Source organism: Hypomesus transpacificus, unplaced genomic scaffold, assembly GCF_021917145.1.
Source record: "Hypomesus transpacificus isolate Combined female unplaced genomic scaffold, fHypTra1 scaffold_31, whole genome shotgun sequence".
In the NCBI taxonomy this organism is placed as follows: Eukaryota; Metazoa; Chordata; class Actinopteri; order Osmeriformes; family Osmeridae; genus Hypomesus; species Hypomesus transpacificus.
In genome coordinates this window covers 268,582-283,396 of record NW_025813837.1, presented here as the reverse complement: position 1 = coordinate 283,396, position 14,815 = coordinate 268,582, and the positions used below count along the sequence as shown (strand labels likewise).

Genomic DNA, 14,815 nt, shown 5'->3' with positions numbered 1-14,815 from the left:
TCAATACCATGACCGTTTATTCCAAGTTTCCACTTACACAAACACACGAAAAAAACCTTGGTATATGCATTAGTCGTACAAACGATGAAATGTTTTTGAATTTTCTTTTGACGTCACCATTTCTTCAAAATTCTCTAAAAAGATTACATTCATGTTGAAGGACCTCGGGTGAGTTGTGTTCCAACCTGCTTGACTCCTCAGGCGCCCACAACAGCAGTCAGATCCCATGCGCTCCCCTCTGTTCAATACAAAACCTGCAGGGATAAGGTGCTCCCCTGAGATGCAATGCAAACATATGGCACGGCAAGAGACCACAACACCACATCAAGGTAGCATTCGTTGCACGTTCACAAAAATAACACTGACGGTCCACTCTCAAGACACCGAAGGAGAAATCGAGAGCCGGAGGAGCCATGCGACCGACGCCCGTCGCCATGGCAAAGGGGGTGGGGTCAGGTCCGAGTGAGCTTGTCTGGAGGCATGAAGCCGGAATCTCCCAGAGTCCTCAGCGCCACCCTGCCGCTGGGTCGGATGGTGAGCCAGGTGATGCTGCCGTTGTTGAGGCCCATCCTGAGCCAGCCCTCCGGAGGAAACTGGAGAGCCCTGACACACACACACACACAAACACACACATGAAGCCTAACATACAAGCAGGGACTTTCCACATTTTCCAAAACCATCCCAAAGCATCTATTATTGAGGACACGTCAACATAAAGTAATGGAATGCCTACGAGTCTTAAGGGCATGGCCAAGATGGTGGCAAAGCGAAACGGACGCCCCAACCAGAAATGGGGCGGGCCGACTAGCCCAACACACCTGCACACAAAATAGCGGATGACATTGGCATGACAGACGATGACCTCGTAGCTGTCCTCCTTCTGCTTGGGGTCGGCCCGGTGGATGTACCGGCGAAACGCCGCCTCGATCCTTGCCCCGTCCTCGTGGTACTGCTGAACACAGCAAGGAGGTCCGCGGCCCCCCCCCACAGGTGAGCGGAGAGACATATCAAACAGACCCTAAATACATTCCATTGCACTGCATGGAATAGTCTTCTCATTGCAGTGCAATTCAGGATGTATTCAGTGTTGAGAGGAGCTGGAATAGGATCCGACATGGTGAGACAGTCAACAGTCAACACAGGAGGGTGACAGAGAATGCTTGGAAATTTCGCAGCGGATATAACAGACCAAGTGAAACAGAATAATCGGCAACAGTACACATTAAGGTTTCGTGAACTACTGTGTAACCGCATAGCAATGCCTACAGAAACCAACATTGTAGGTACATTTAAAACGGCTACGTAGTTACATTTTGTTACGGTTAAGCCGTAGAAGGAAACTTGGGGTATGGGGGAGGTTGGGATGTCCAGGGGTAGGTGGATGTAAACATGGATCTGGTTTTTGCAACAGAACCTCCAACTGCCCCTTTACAAGAGGTGTACTGGGCCTACCATGGTGGTAAATGCAACCTTAATGTACAGTGTTTGTGAATAAAGGATGTGAAACTGGACCGGGTGCACGGTCTAAATCCAGAGCAGGTGTGTGTGTGTCTCACCACAGCATCAGGCTGCCAGTGGGTGACTGGGGGCACCGGCTCGATTGGTGCGCCCTCCCTCAACAAATCACAGCTCACCAATTCTACTCCTTAACCAAAGGCAGAAAGAAAGACGAATCACATTTCTTTTCTGAGGAACTGAACAAAAGAATTATGAATGAGTGATTATATGGGCTGATCTATGAAGCGCTATGTGACTTGCTTGAAAGAAGGGCTATATCAATAACGTTTGATTCGAGTAATCAGTATGAGGCACACTAAGCTGAACTTAAAAGTTACCTGAGAGGTGCTTGCTGATAATGTGGGCGGTCTCAGTGGCCCTGGCCATGGTTGAGTGTATCAGGATGTCATACTTCAGTCCCAGCGTTGCTAGGCGCTGACCAGTCAGCTCTGCCTGTTCCCGGCCTGGTGCAAAAAAAACACAGTCTCACAATTCAGCTGACAGCATTGGAACCATTCACCGCTTAAATCTCCACTGTGGAACTTCACTTTTGGTTGTAAGCTCAGACATATTGACAACCAAACAACATCAAATGGCACAGAATGCAGTCAGTAGGGACATGAATGTTCCGTCTCCAATGCACCTAGTGGTGTAAGGATCCTCTCCATGTCTCCAGTCCCACTTAAGTTGTACTGGGAATGTCGAATTAGAAGGATGTTGCGTGTGGCTTTGGGTTTGCCATTCTCCTGTTCTGTGCTTGGGTCTTCACTCAAACTCTCCTTCTTCTTTCCATTCAATAGCGTAGTTGGATCCCGTCTAGTTCAGGACAAGGAGGAACGGAGGAGATTAACTAGTAGAGACGTTTAAGCTCGATCAACCTCATTGACATCTTGTCAATCAGCGCTGCTGAATAATCAGCTCTAGACTGTACAACTAAACGACATGTCAGACGTTATAAATAAGACTCATACTTGTCCCAGTTAAAGTCCCAGGTACGTCCACTTGGTCCAGCTGTATGACTCCCCGCTGGCCACGTCTGTGCCGGCTGTGCAGCCTGGATAGCTGGAATTCCACCCCAGTGACTGGTCTCTCCCCGGGTGTTGGTACCGAAATGCCCACGAGATTCAGCGGCGGCTGCTGCGAAAACTAGAACAGCAGAACCTCCGGCAAACCCACATACAAGTCTGAATGTTTTCCGGTATGACATACTTGCTAGAAACACTAGATCGGGCAACGAGCTAAAGCTAATTCCCTAACGTAACTCACAACGACGGGATGATTTGAAAAGACTCAGAGCAGGATAATCTCGAGGTTGCCTTGCTCTACAGGCAAGAATATCTTCATGTGACTCTTTAATCGCTGGCTAAAAATAAACCCTGCAATGGTGGTCTACCTGGATTCAGCTTGACTTGCTCGCTCAACAGACTGATTGGTCAAAGTGTTTGGAACTACGGGTGCCCAAAAGTACCAATAGAGCTCGTTATTAAATAAACGCAAAAGGGCCCATTTCTGCCACTAGAGGGGGCCAACAGTATGCGAGAAAACTTTGATTTAACACAATTATAAGTAACCGGTGGATAGTTTTTGAGGTCTTCAAACCCTATGCTTCAAACTCTTAGGTTACCGTTGCCCATCATATTTTCCTCGAAACAATCTGTACAGTGTCAGTTTTTTCCACTCTCCATTAATTCATTTAAATAAAATGATCGAAAGCATAATTGTGTATTTTGTGAGTTATTTTTCGACTTTTAGGTTTAGAATTATGGCTATTTACGGAGTTTAACCACATAATATCAACAACACGTCAACAACTATTAACACATTATATTGTATTAAATTCACATCTCTTTTCTAAATATTAGGCCTAATGATAGTTATTTATTTTGCAGTCTACTATGCTCGAGCATCCCTCTTGCGTTTTCTATCGAAGCTCCACCCTTCAAGCGTTTCTGTGACCTCACTAGTGGGCTGGATTGCAAGGGTGGATCTCCAGGCTTTCGGAGCGGTGTATTTCTGCCTGTCTATCTTTGTATCTGTGTGCTTTTAGCGGTTCCATAGACGAGTTGGTTAAAACCGTTAACCCATTTGTTGAAATTGCACACTGGAAATTGACATGCACCTCCATCGGAATAAATAATTGAGGAATGTGGAAATTACAGAATGCCCAACAGCGTTGGAAAGAGATTTAAACCCAGCAAATACATCCCAGTCTCTACTGCTGCCACACTTCTTGTGGGGTCCACCACCTTATTCTTCGTTTTCACGTGAGTTTGTGTTCCCTGCTTTCAATCGAATCAAAAGTTTTATGTATTTGAATCAAATCCCGTGCAGGAGCCTGTTCGGGATTAGTCCATGTCGTGAGAATGTTGGTGAAGTTTTTAGACACCTGGTTTATAAACGTTCAAGGCTAAATTGGTCCTATTTATTTTGACTGATGTAAGTATCACATTTTGATATATTTAGTAGGACGTAATTGCGATTGCTGTCATAACATAGCCAATGTTAAAGAACAGACGTTATACAAACATCCCTGTAAAAACTAGCGGCAGTCGTCATAGCACCCAAGAAGCCATCTTCTTGCCTGGGAGAAATTGCCACAGGCTCTGAAAGTTGATACAAATAAGCCGGGAACGGTTACATTGTTGCATGCTGCATTACAGAGTCTTGTTTCCGCCGAAACATTTCCGAAGTGTCTTCATTGTTGCGGTCAATTAATTTTGACAACGCGCAGTAAATATTAATAGGTACATATAGCACTGAATAGTGTGCAAACACGGTCCTCACATCAGTAAGCCATTGCACCGCACCCCAAGTTCAAGTTTTTTTTAGCTGGGGAGGTGGGGGGCAGTTACATCAACATGAACCTTTTTACTCTGAAATGTGTCATTAAATATTGAAGACTGTAAACATTAAATACGTGAAGTATTTTGCACTTTGTCTACCAGTACAGAGGCATCTACTGGTTGCCCAATCTATTTGTATGGTCCTTTAAACAATTCAAGTTCTCAGTGGGCCTGGGTAAGAAGCTTTGCATAAACAAATGGGCCACTTCATGAAGCATACAAATGAACACAAACACAAGGACATCTCTACTTCAAGAGAGGCAGGACCTTCCAAATCTATGCACTTGATTTTTACTGTCCTGGTGACGTTAATCTGGGGGTTAGTTTTAAACAATTTTTCAGGGCGGATCCCTTCTCCAGATGGGGAAAGATTAGGGCTTGATCCATTTGCTCACTGATTCCCCAGTAAACTAGAAAGGACCAGATTGGGGGTGGGTGAGGGGTTAACAACATAAATGCACTGGAGACTGGGTCCTTTATTAGAACTCACAGATGATGCCACACATGAGGTTTTCCAGAGTCAGCCTGTTGACAAATCTCCCTGCAAGCTATTGTTGGATGACAGTGAATCACAGGAAAAGTTGTTGCCAAAGCTCCTCGTATATCGTGTCAGATGGATCGCGAGGGTGGAGACATGGAGCCAGAGCTTGTACTCTTGCGAGCACACAAGCAAAACATATGTCCCTCATTCTTCAGTGTGACTCGCATCGTTAGTGCCTCATACGGTTACAATTAGAACACATTAGGACCGTTTTATTTATCCCTGTGGTAGGATCTGGTCTTGGCAGTAACCATGGCAGAACAGGATGGTCACGTACTGTCCTGAAGATCTCACAGTGACACGTGATTAGTATCCCATGACTCAGCAATATCAAATCTAAAACTCATGGTGTTCTTGTTTTCACAACAAAATATCGTCATACTATAGCTAGGGTGGGACATGTAAGGAATACAGAGGCCTAGATTATGATTGCTACCATTCTGTCTGAAACATTACACCTGCAATACAGAAATGATATCAGCTTTGCTGCTAGCGTTTGTTGCTATAATGTTTGGTATTTAAGACGGGGTCAGATGGATTTCTGGAAACTATCCATTGATCACGTCAACTGGAACCATACTTAGCTGTTGTTATGGCAATAAATTATAGAGGAGTCTGCTGGTTGCACTTGGAGTCAGAATATCTTCCTGAGACTGAGGTGAACGAGAGCCCGGCCTGAGCACTGGGACTGACAGACATCTACATTTACATTTAGTCATTTAGCAGACGCTCTTATCCAGAGCGACTTACAGTAAGTACAGGGACATTCCCCTCGAGGCAAGTAGGGTGAAGTGCCTTGCCCAAGGACACAACGTCATTTGGCACGGCGGGGAATCGATCCAGCAACCTTCTGATTACTAGCCTGACTCCCTCACCGCTCAGCCATCTGACTCCCCCCTATCTAATCTTGAACTTCCACATCTGTTTCCTACTTTACAAAATGCATGTATTGAAATGGACTTTTATTCATGTCTGTGTCCTGGAGCATTCATTGTTTGTCATTATCACTCGATGCCTATTCACCTCCTACTCCATTCGTCCATGTGTGTGTGTGTGCAGTTTGTGCATCAGGAAGTCAAAGGCTAGGGGTTCCTGATAATCTCAGATTTGCTCACCCCAGTGGGATTAGAGTTTTGCTAAATGCATGACGTGTCCTCCAGACGGTGGTGTTTTAAAACATCGTCCTAATCTCAGCAACATTTGTTTGACGTTCAGGAGTGTGTTTGAACGTTCATTCCCTTTGATCTTAATCCACGCCCGTGCCTGTATAGCTGCTGTCGTCTCTATGTTTGGAGATGTGATTGAAACTCCAGCTGTGTTTGCCAGCGCCTCACATCTTGGTGTTGGGGTCCATTATAAAGCTTTCAGTCCTCTGTGAACTACTACATGTTTGAGGGTGGAGCTTTGTGTATTTAATTCCGGTTGAATGATGAGTTAATCTACATTATGCCAGTAGATACACTATTATCAGAATTGTGTACTTAAACATTGCTTACAGGATCAAATTATGAAATGGCATGAGGTTTTATGGGCTGTGTGGTGTACACCATCTGTAGTATTTAACATCTAATCCTAGTTTCAGTTTTACTCTTTCGTTTACTATTTTTAACCAGCGTTCAGAAATGAGCAATCTCCTCACTATGGGAGTGGATTTGCCTGTCCATATGTCAGAACGTGCTCCTTGTCAGGTTCTGATCATTCCCTCCTGTCATGCACTGCCACACGGAGTTAGTGTCAAGGATGATGATAACAGGATTTGTCTATCACTGCCACCATTGGGTGTTTCGTATGAGGGGGATAGAATGGACTTCAGCCTTCACGTCACCCACAGGATAAACACAGATAATCTTGGATGGAAACAGCATGGCTGGAGGTGTCTCGGGCCGTACATAAAAAAACTGTGCACAACTGGTTTGTGAGATAAATACCCTTTTCCAACCACAGACAGGCTTTAGATGGTCTGGGAATGCTTCAGTAAGCTTTGTCAGATTAGATATCTATATAGCTTCCTCCATTTCTTGGCTTTTTTGAGTGCCTTAGGGAGAAGTTGTGGTGGTTGATAAATCCAGTATGCTACAGGGCTGTGCCATTGTCTGTTCCGTATGAGAATGTAAGGGGAAAGTATTTGCTAGATGCAAAACAAATATGTTCTCCTCTTTTTATGTCCACTCTCCTGGAATAAAAGACCATGATATTAGGTTTGCTCACAGTGCACGATTTTCCCTTTCATCTTAGATTGTGCTTTGTGTCACTGAAAATGAAACTGAAAAAAAATACATTATTTAAAACGTGTATCTAGAAAAACGGCAAACCTATGGCAAACAGCAAAGACTTTATCTCAAACAATAGAGACGGTGGCATGACTCATGCTTCTCCGATGGGGCTTTGTAAATCTAAATCTGGATTTCATTGCTGCAAGCTAAAAATATAGAGGCAATGTGACAATAATGAGATCAAATGCATATTTCAGACGAGGCTTTTCAAGTAATAAAATAATTCATTAGGGAAAGTTGAAATTGACTGATAACGAGCACTTAACACATTCAATCATCACCTCTCGAACACATGCACATACAGTATATCCCACTAGAGAGAGAGAGATATAATACAGAACAGAAGGGTGGAGCCATAAATCAGTCCAGTCTCCTCCGCGACCATGGCACATCCAGCTGGTAAAAAATCCTCAGAGCGATGAGGGCGGGACCACTTCTCTTCTCGTGGCCTCCCTGCCCCCAACTCTGGGGCCATCCAGAAGCAGGCCCCGAACAGTCTCCACCCAGAGTTTTCTCAGAAACACTTGCCTGCTCTGCCTGCTGTGCTAGCCTGTCTGCCTGCTGTGCTAGCCTCTCTGCCTGTCTGCCTGCTCTGCTAGCCTGTCTGCCTGCTCTGCTAGCCTGTCTGTCTGTCTGTCTGCCTGCTCTGCTAGCCTGTCTGCCTGCTCTGCTAGCCTGTCTGTCTGTCTGCTTGCTCTGCTAGCCTGTCTGTTTGCCTGCTCTGCCCGCTCTGCTAGCCTGTCTGCCTGCTCTGCTAGCCTGTCTGTCTGCCTGCTCTGCTAGCCTGTCTGCCTGCTCTGCCCGCTCTGCTAGCCTGTCTGCCCGCTTTGCTAGCCCGTCTGCCTGCTCTGCTAGCCTGTCTGTCTGCCTGCCTGCGTTCTTGCTTTGCCTGCGTGCCTTCTCTGCCCGGCATGTGTATTGATGAGTGAATGAGGCCAACAGATAAAGGCCAGGTCCTCTAATCGTATTCCCTCCCAGCCCTCCTGTCGTTGCTTGACAACTAGGTTAAGATAATGCTGAGTGATTGGCTTCCCTTGGCTGTGCCATGCATCCAGAACAGAGTCTTGCCCAAGCCACATACCCGTGCTAACTCCCAGACCCTCGACAAAGCCAATGCGAAACCTCCCATTGATCTGAGTATGATGTCAACTTGTAGCCAACAGTGTCCTCCTCTCAAATGGCTCTGCTTGAAAATGTCGGTGTAAGTGGTTGTAATGAGGATTATGTTTCCGTGGCATTGTATCTGGGACCAACCAAACGCTTTGAACAAGACTGGGATCGATGTTCACTTGTTGGCATTTACCATGGGGGTTTGCTGAATTATGTATTTGACTTTCTAATGAACTGATGGCTCTCAGGGTTTAGCTTCCATTTCTGTCCTGTTCCTCCAACATACAGGCAACAGTGGACATTTTCTCGTACACCTTCTGCCTTACGCCTTCATTCGAACAAATATGCGCCAAACAGCATGAGAAATATGTTATCTTTCTCAGTCAAGGAGGGAAGTCATTTTCAAACGTCTAACTCATGGCTGCCTCCCTTGTGCATTTCCATGGCTTTCTATTTTGCCCTGCAACTTTTCTTGGCTCCTTCCAAGCCCAAAATAAACCAGGCCTTGTGATGCCAGGTCCAGTCTAAATGGAGCCATGTGTAGTCAAGGCGGTCGGAGTATGCGGTGGGTGAAAAGTGCGGGAAAGGGGAATGAGATCCTTTTCTTTCTTTATGGTGCAGGGAGAGTGTGTTTCTGCTGGACTCTGCACCCTACCCCCAACCTTGTCCTGCCTGTACGAGAGAGAGACTCGAAGCTCCTCCTGGGAAACATGTGGCATTGATTTTGGACCTCCCGCCTCTCCCACCCTGGGAGTCTCCACCCTGCTCCCCCGCTCGTTGTTTTGAAAGAGCGGGTGGGCGGGGGTGGGTGGGGTGGGGGGGGGTCCATGATGAGGTAGAAACAGAGCTCTCCTTCTGTCACTCCAGGCTAGGAGGGGCGGGTCTGTGGAGCTGGACTTCAGCTGGGTCTTTCAGTTCAATCAAGAGAACCTCACACAGTCGTGTGCGTGTGTGCGTGGGTGCTGTTCATCGACAAACAGGAGGAAAGAGAGGAAGATGGGGGTGATTGACTGCATGATTGTAAGGGCGTGCCGTTTCATAGCTTTGTTCTTTTTTTTTTTCATGTATTTTTAAGTGGGATGTTAAAAGTCCCTCGAGATGTGCACATCAAACGGCACCAGCACTCACTCATCTGCCAAGAGCAGACCAATAGAAATGCAAGTGGTCACTGGCTTTGAAGCCAGGGTTCCAAGGCCTGGGCCTTTTCCCACCCAACTGTCTTTGACTCTGTCCTGTGTGCTTTGCAGTGGTACAACAAGTACCTTTTAACTTACTAAAGCTGTCATCTTGTTTTGAACCAAACCTCAGGACACTCAATGAATTATAAAACACAGCATCAGTTATTCATTGAAATTCATGTTCGGGGACAGTGTTCTCTAAGACGAACATTCTCCATCCTGTCTGCAGACATCAGAAACTGGTGTAGAAAAAACATATGGATGTCAAATATTTAACATCTATTGTCTATGAAATCCTGTTCAAACATGGGATGATTTGAGTGTTTGTAGACATGTATCCTGTCCAGGGATACATGTCCCTAAACCGGACGTGTATCCCTCTCATGGTGATATGCTGTACCAAAGACATAGGTCTACTGATAGGAAAGTCACAGGACCGACATCATCTATTTAGACTTCCATGCATGACACATTCTCCCAGTTCCCATCCCATCACAAGGTCTTCAGTACATGTTTCTTTCTTTCAGACCTCTGTTTAGCTCTGGTAACCGTGTCATGTGATAAGCAGAACTTAGCGTCTATGTGTGACTCATCAGCTTGTCACCCTCTGAGGTAGGCAGAGCGAAGCGCAGCCTGCTGACAAACACAGTCAAATACGACACTGGCTCGCTGCTCCTCTTCCATGAAACAGCGGGCTGCAGTCGCCCAGGTTCCTCTCCTCTCTGTGCTGGGTTTAGTGTCAGAGTATGCAAACTCTCTGATTTACCTGCAGGCACCTGTTGAATGGACCGCCGCTGGGAACTTAATACTGTGTGTGATTTGATCTAAGCTCCACTGTCATTCACGTACTATTCCTTCTCCGCTCACTATAAACTCTGATTGAGGCAGCTTTAGGCAGCATGACTTGATGTATTTCAACTCTAGTAAATACATAATGGTATTGATATACCTCCAGTTTTCTGGTTGGATTTGAAATAAAACCGAATTTGTCTTTGTAGGAGCTGGGGGAGGAAGTAGTGGGGTCATACCATTGACAGAGATATCACTCAACAACGGTTTTTAACCGGAGTCCTACGTAAAAATACATAGCCACAGATTTCCTCCTGGTGATTTGTTTTCATTGGCTTGGTGTTGTACGAGACATGCCCACAGACCCAAATGAACTTTCCACAACACAACTTGAAGATCAGTGTCTTGCATCAGGCACTGTGTTAAAGAACAAATGAAGAACTTTACTCAAATTTTACTTGACAAAAGTCACATCAATATATTAAGAATACGATCCTCCATCTACGTTGTGTGATCAAATCATTGCATGATGAGAAGTGTTGCTACCGTGCAACTGTGTATGCGCTCCAATATTTCCCAAATTGCACAATGGTCTGTTTAATTGGACTTTGGGGTTTCTCTGTGGGAGGGTGTTTCTCTCCTTAGTTATCTGGTGTGGACTGTGAAAGATAGAGACAGAGACAGAGAGAGGGAGTCGGAGACAGAAAGAAAACAGAGACTGAGAGAAAACAGAGACCGAGCAAGACAGAGACAAAGAGAGAGATGGAGGAAGAGGCTCAACGCGACCTTATCTAATCTGGAGAGAGGATGTTTTCTGTTTTGTCTCAGCGTTTCTCTGGATGACACGCACAGAAACCTCATTCTGCTGAAGAGCTGGCTTCACTATTTACCTTCCTTTCACGACCGCCAGTGGCAAAGTCGGTCTGCGCCATTTCTGTCTCGACAACAAGGCTGGTGTCAATGCAGTAAGGTGGTGTTAGTCATCAGGGTTTTCATGTGTCTCAGAGACACATGCTGTTTCTCAATGGGGGAGCCTGTCCACACACTGACAATAGTACCTAACCATTTAGCAGGCACGTTCGTCCAAAGCGATACACGGGAAAGGATTCAAACCTGCGACCCAGTGAGCCGTACCCAGTTGCATAGCAACAGACGTTGGCGTCTTCGGGCCAATCGGCGCAAAAAGGACTCGCTGTTGTCGACAGACGATATCAATGCATCAAACCTGTCGTGTTTGACCGCTGTTCAGAGTCTGTCCCTGTCTGTGCATGCAGCATTGTGTAACCCCCCCCCCCCCCCATGCATTCTCAACAGAGGGGTAATTGCTCAAGTCCTGATTAAACGCCATGTCCATTAGTGTGACGGCCAAAGCTAGCTGATCCCACACAACGATTTGAACAGCACTCCCCTCTGTGAATACCAGTACGCTTAACCCTCACATACTACTGTCTGGAAGCCCACCGTCCCAGTCTGACATATCCCAGAGTGTGGTGGTGAATAATCCCTGTGAGGTCAGACAGAGGAGGGGTAGGGAGGTTGGGTGTGTCCACCATAAATCCTGGGTATATTGGCTGGAGGTGGGGGATGGGGACTGGGGCTGGGGCTGAGATTTGGGGGGTGATTTGTGAAGGTTAGGGTAATGGTGCCTGGCAGTTTGGGGTTTAATCTCACGTGATTCCAGGGTCTGTCTGGGCAGGACAGGTCATCTGGGAGAGGAGCAAGCCCCAGGTTTGGGAAGACTCTCTATTGCATGGTATAAGCTCTGCAGAACACGCCCCAAAACAAGAGCCCCTTTTCTCTGTATAGGGGCCGATGACTTAAGATACACGAGGCCAGAGAGAAGCCAGAGAGAGGCCAGAGAGAGGCCAGGGGAGAGGCCAGGGGAGAGGCCAGGGGAGAGGCCAGGGGAGAGGCCAGGGGAGAGGCCAGGGGAGAGGCCAGGGGAGAGGCCAGGGGAGAGGCCAGGGGAGAGGCCAGGGCATTGTGTTGAATAAGGAAAGTAACAATGGCCTGATGCTTCGGGTGCTTTGAGAAAACGTTATCCTTTAAAAGCCCAGTTATGCTTACCATCGAGGGCCTAGTCAACTCTCTCTGCTCAATAGTTGTTCACTAGCTCGCTGGACTCTCTTTTCAAGTGAGCCATGAACAAATTGAAGACTCACTTGGGTGTGGGGCTGGACTTGGATGACACTGAACAAATGCACTTGGGCTTCAACGTCACATGATAATAATGAGAATGATCTGGATCACATGCATAGAGACAGGCATGAGTCTGACAGAACCACCTCTGGGTAATTACTCCGGTCCACCCCCTTCTCACTTCCAGTATACTGTATTAGTATTTTTTGTGTGTTCTTGTTCTGTCATTGTCAGCTAATTCCCCTTTGCCGGATGCACGCCCATGGAATTGAATTTGGATCTCCTCAAAACCTTTAATGTCGTCTGCACAAATCAAAGGAGTTCTATTTAGATTGAGAGGAACATGAGACCTTAGTGAGTGTCAGTGTTTCCCCTGGTTCCTCCCTGCCGAGATCAGATTGCCTGTGTGGCTGGATGATGGTCGCCCTTCCAACCAGGGAGACAGTGGTAGAGATCGTGGATGGAATACACCCTATCCCCCACATGCATTAGCAGCCTTGCATTCTGTGTCGTGACAAGGCTATTCTTCTCTGAGAGGAGGATGGGCTCTGAAGTGGAGCAGTTCAAAGCCTCCAAGATGGGCTCCTCTGGGTTTATCCTCCGCTCTCACAATCCCTCTTCCTCTGCGTTTAATTCAATTATTTTTGTGGTTCAGGCGCTCCTCTCAGAAAAGGCCTGTGTTTTCTCTCCCCGAGCACATTTCAGCGTTCTCACTAATACCCAGGGTAGCGCCAATTGAGAATGCACAGCTGAGAATGTGGGCTGAATGTCTTAAGACTGAGGTTTTTTGCGGTTAGTCACAGATTAGAATTCAGGACAGACGTGTCTATCTGGGCGAAGATTTCATGAAAACCTTCGGTCCCAGTCTGAAGTGAGTTACTGTTGTTTATATTGAAGACATCCCTAATTGTCCATGCTGGTGTTGGAGAAACCTAGCATTAGCTGGTTTACATAGTCTTTCTAGACCCATGTAGATGAATGAACAGAGTAATTATCTTAACTTGGCATACTTGATTGGCAGCTGTAATTACGTGGTGAGAGAGACGGCGGGGGGAGGTGAGTTCTGGTACTGATGGAGGTCTAATGACCAGTCAGTCACTCATTCATTCCTGGAACCCCAACTGCTTCCCTGGTGGATTTCATTTGAGGACCAAACGAGCACAGGAAATGTGGAGTGACGAGAAAAAAACGCACCTGTTTTCGAGGGAAGGCCTCTGCCTCAAGGCCCAACATCAACAACTTTGTCAGGGAGCGCAGCCACGATTGGCTGCTGTTCGTGTTGTTGTGTCTGCCGGGTGAGCGTTGAAGTAGAGCTCCTGTTCCTGATAAGTATGGACAACTGGCCCAGGGGGGAGGGTGGAGATTAGAGACAGGGCCCCCAGGGGAGTTGTGGTGACAGCTGGGGACAGGCTGTGCGGCGAGACCCCCCCTTTACCTGACTGTGTGGATTAGACATGCTGGGTAGCGGCCGTCCTCGCAGCACCCTGGCTGGGTTGGATTGGCCAGACCGGCTCTACTGGGCGCCGTGCCAGCAGCACTCAGGGAGCTCCGGGTCGTGCCCTCACATCGACCACGGTGCCTGGCTGGGGGAGGCCTGGCTTGGCACGCGTCTCAAGGTGTCGTGTGAGGTGGAGAATATGATAGTGGCTCAAGGAGAGCATGCTCAATCGCTGGGTTTAGTTGTTCGTCTAAGTCTTTGGAGCGGTAACGGATTAAACCATGTAATGAATGAACAGTGGTAGCATAAAAAAAAATAAAAAACTATTTTTGCATTAATGAGCTTGAACTGCTTTTATTAGGATTATTTAAAGCAGTAATCACGTTAACCATCGCTGTAGGAAAAGTGCAATCCTCTGTAACCTTTTCAACACAATTAAACAGGCTTGTGCCGTCATTAGCGTTTGATGGCCTGGTAACTTTGCCTGAGTTGCGGAATGGAAACATGGCGTCAGTTAGCCCGCAGGTTAGCTAAGAGCAGTGACACATCGGCCGTGTTGTGAATTCTGCTTGCCTCAGAGGCAGCCCCGTATGAAAATGGATTGCTTAGCAGTCCAGTGCTTAACTAGTAAGCTACCCGAGAGGAATATTTACTACAAGGGAGACTGCTTTTGCGTCAGGCACATTTTTCAAGCCCAGTCTGTGCTGATGGAGGACGGGACGTCTAATGAACTACAGTCAGAATGAATGAGGATATTTATCAACCGACTTCCCCATAGATTATAGCCTACTCAAGGCATCAGATAAATAAGCCGTGATGTAGGGCGTATTATCGGAAACAGCAAGTTTTATGACCTGATCGTGAATAGGTTACCGGTGAACCTAAATCTTCATAGAGTTAGTAGAGCCTAGGTTTCCCAAGATTTGGGATTGAAGAGCATGGCTGTATGGGAGCATGGGAGCTTTCTGTAGCCACTCTGAAAAGGACAGTTCTCACTTGGGCACAGG

General features: G+C 46.8%; 2 protein-coding genes across 3 annotated transcripts in view; one reads left to right on the top strand and one right to left on the bottom strand.

Annotated features, from left to right (window-relative positions):
* Positions 1-2,944, bottom strand: pgam5 (PGAM family member 5, serine/threonine protein phosphatase, mitochondrial). Of its 2 annotated transcripts, none has more exons than XM_047016094.1 (6): positions 2,469-2,944; positions 2,141-2,313; positions 1,836-1,961; positions 1,557-1,645; positions 819-952; positions 1-603 (listed from the first exon to the last, which is right to left on the bottom strand). In XM_047016094.1, the coding sequence occupies exons 1-6, from the start codon at positions 2,702-2,704 to the stop codon at positions 453-455; spliced, it is 909 nt and encodes a 302-aa protein (XP_046872050.1). In that variant the 5' UTR covers positions 2,705-2,944; the 3' UTR covers positions 1-452. The 2 variants fall into 2 exon arrangements, with proteins under 2 accessions (XP_046872050.1, XP_046872051.1); XM_047016095.1 differs by having other exon boundaries at positions 819-949.
* A 527-nt stretch (positions 2,945-3,471) lies between these two features.
* The window catches only part of zdhhc8b (zinc finger DHHC-type palmitoyltransferase 8b), a 41,487-nt gene continuing 30,143 nt past the window's right edge, over positions 3,472-14,815 (top strand). Inside the window, exon 1 of the mRNA XM_047015978.1 lies at positions 3,472-3,761. Coding sequence (XP_046871934.1) covers positions 3,658-3,761 — 104 coding nt within the window. The 5' untranslated portion in view covers positions 3,472-3,657. The remainder of the gene's footprint in view (positions 3,762-14,815) is intronic.

Bases quoted from the DNA above. Each gene is read 5' to 3' on its own strand.
- pgam5 (XM_047016094.1), bottom strand. From the start codon at position 2,704: ATGTCATACCGGAAAACATTCAGACTTGTATGTGGGTTTGCCGGAGGT. The intron at 1,962-2,140 runs GTGCATTGGAGA...TTTTTGCACCAG, and splicing joins GAGGATCCTTACACCACTAG to GCCGGGAACAGGCAGAGCTG. The intron at 1,646-1,835 runs GTAACTTTTAAG...CCTTTGGTTAAG, and splicing joins TATCAGCAAGCACCTCTCAG to GAGTAGAATTGGTGAGCTGT.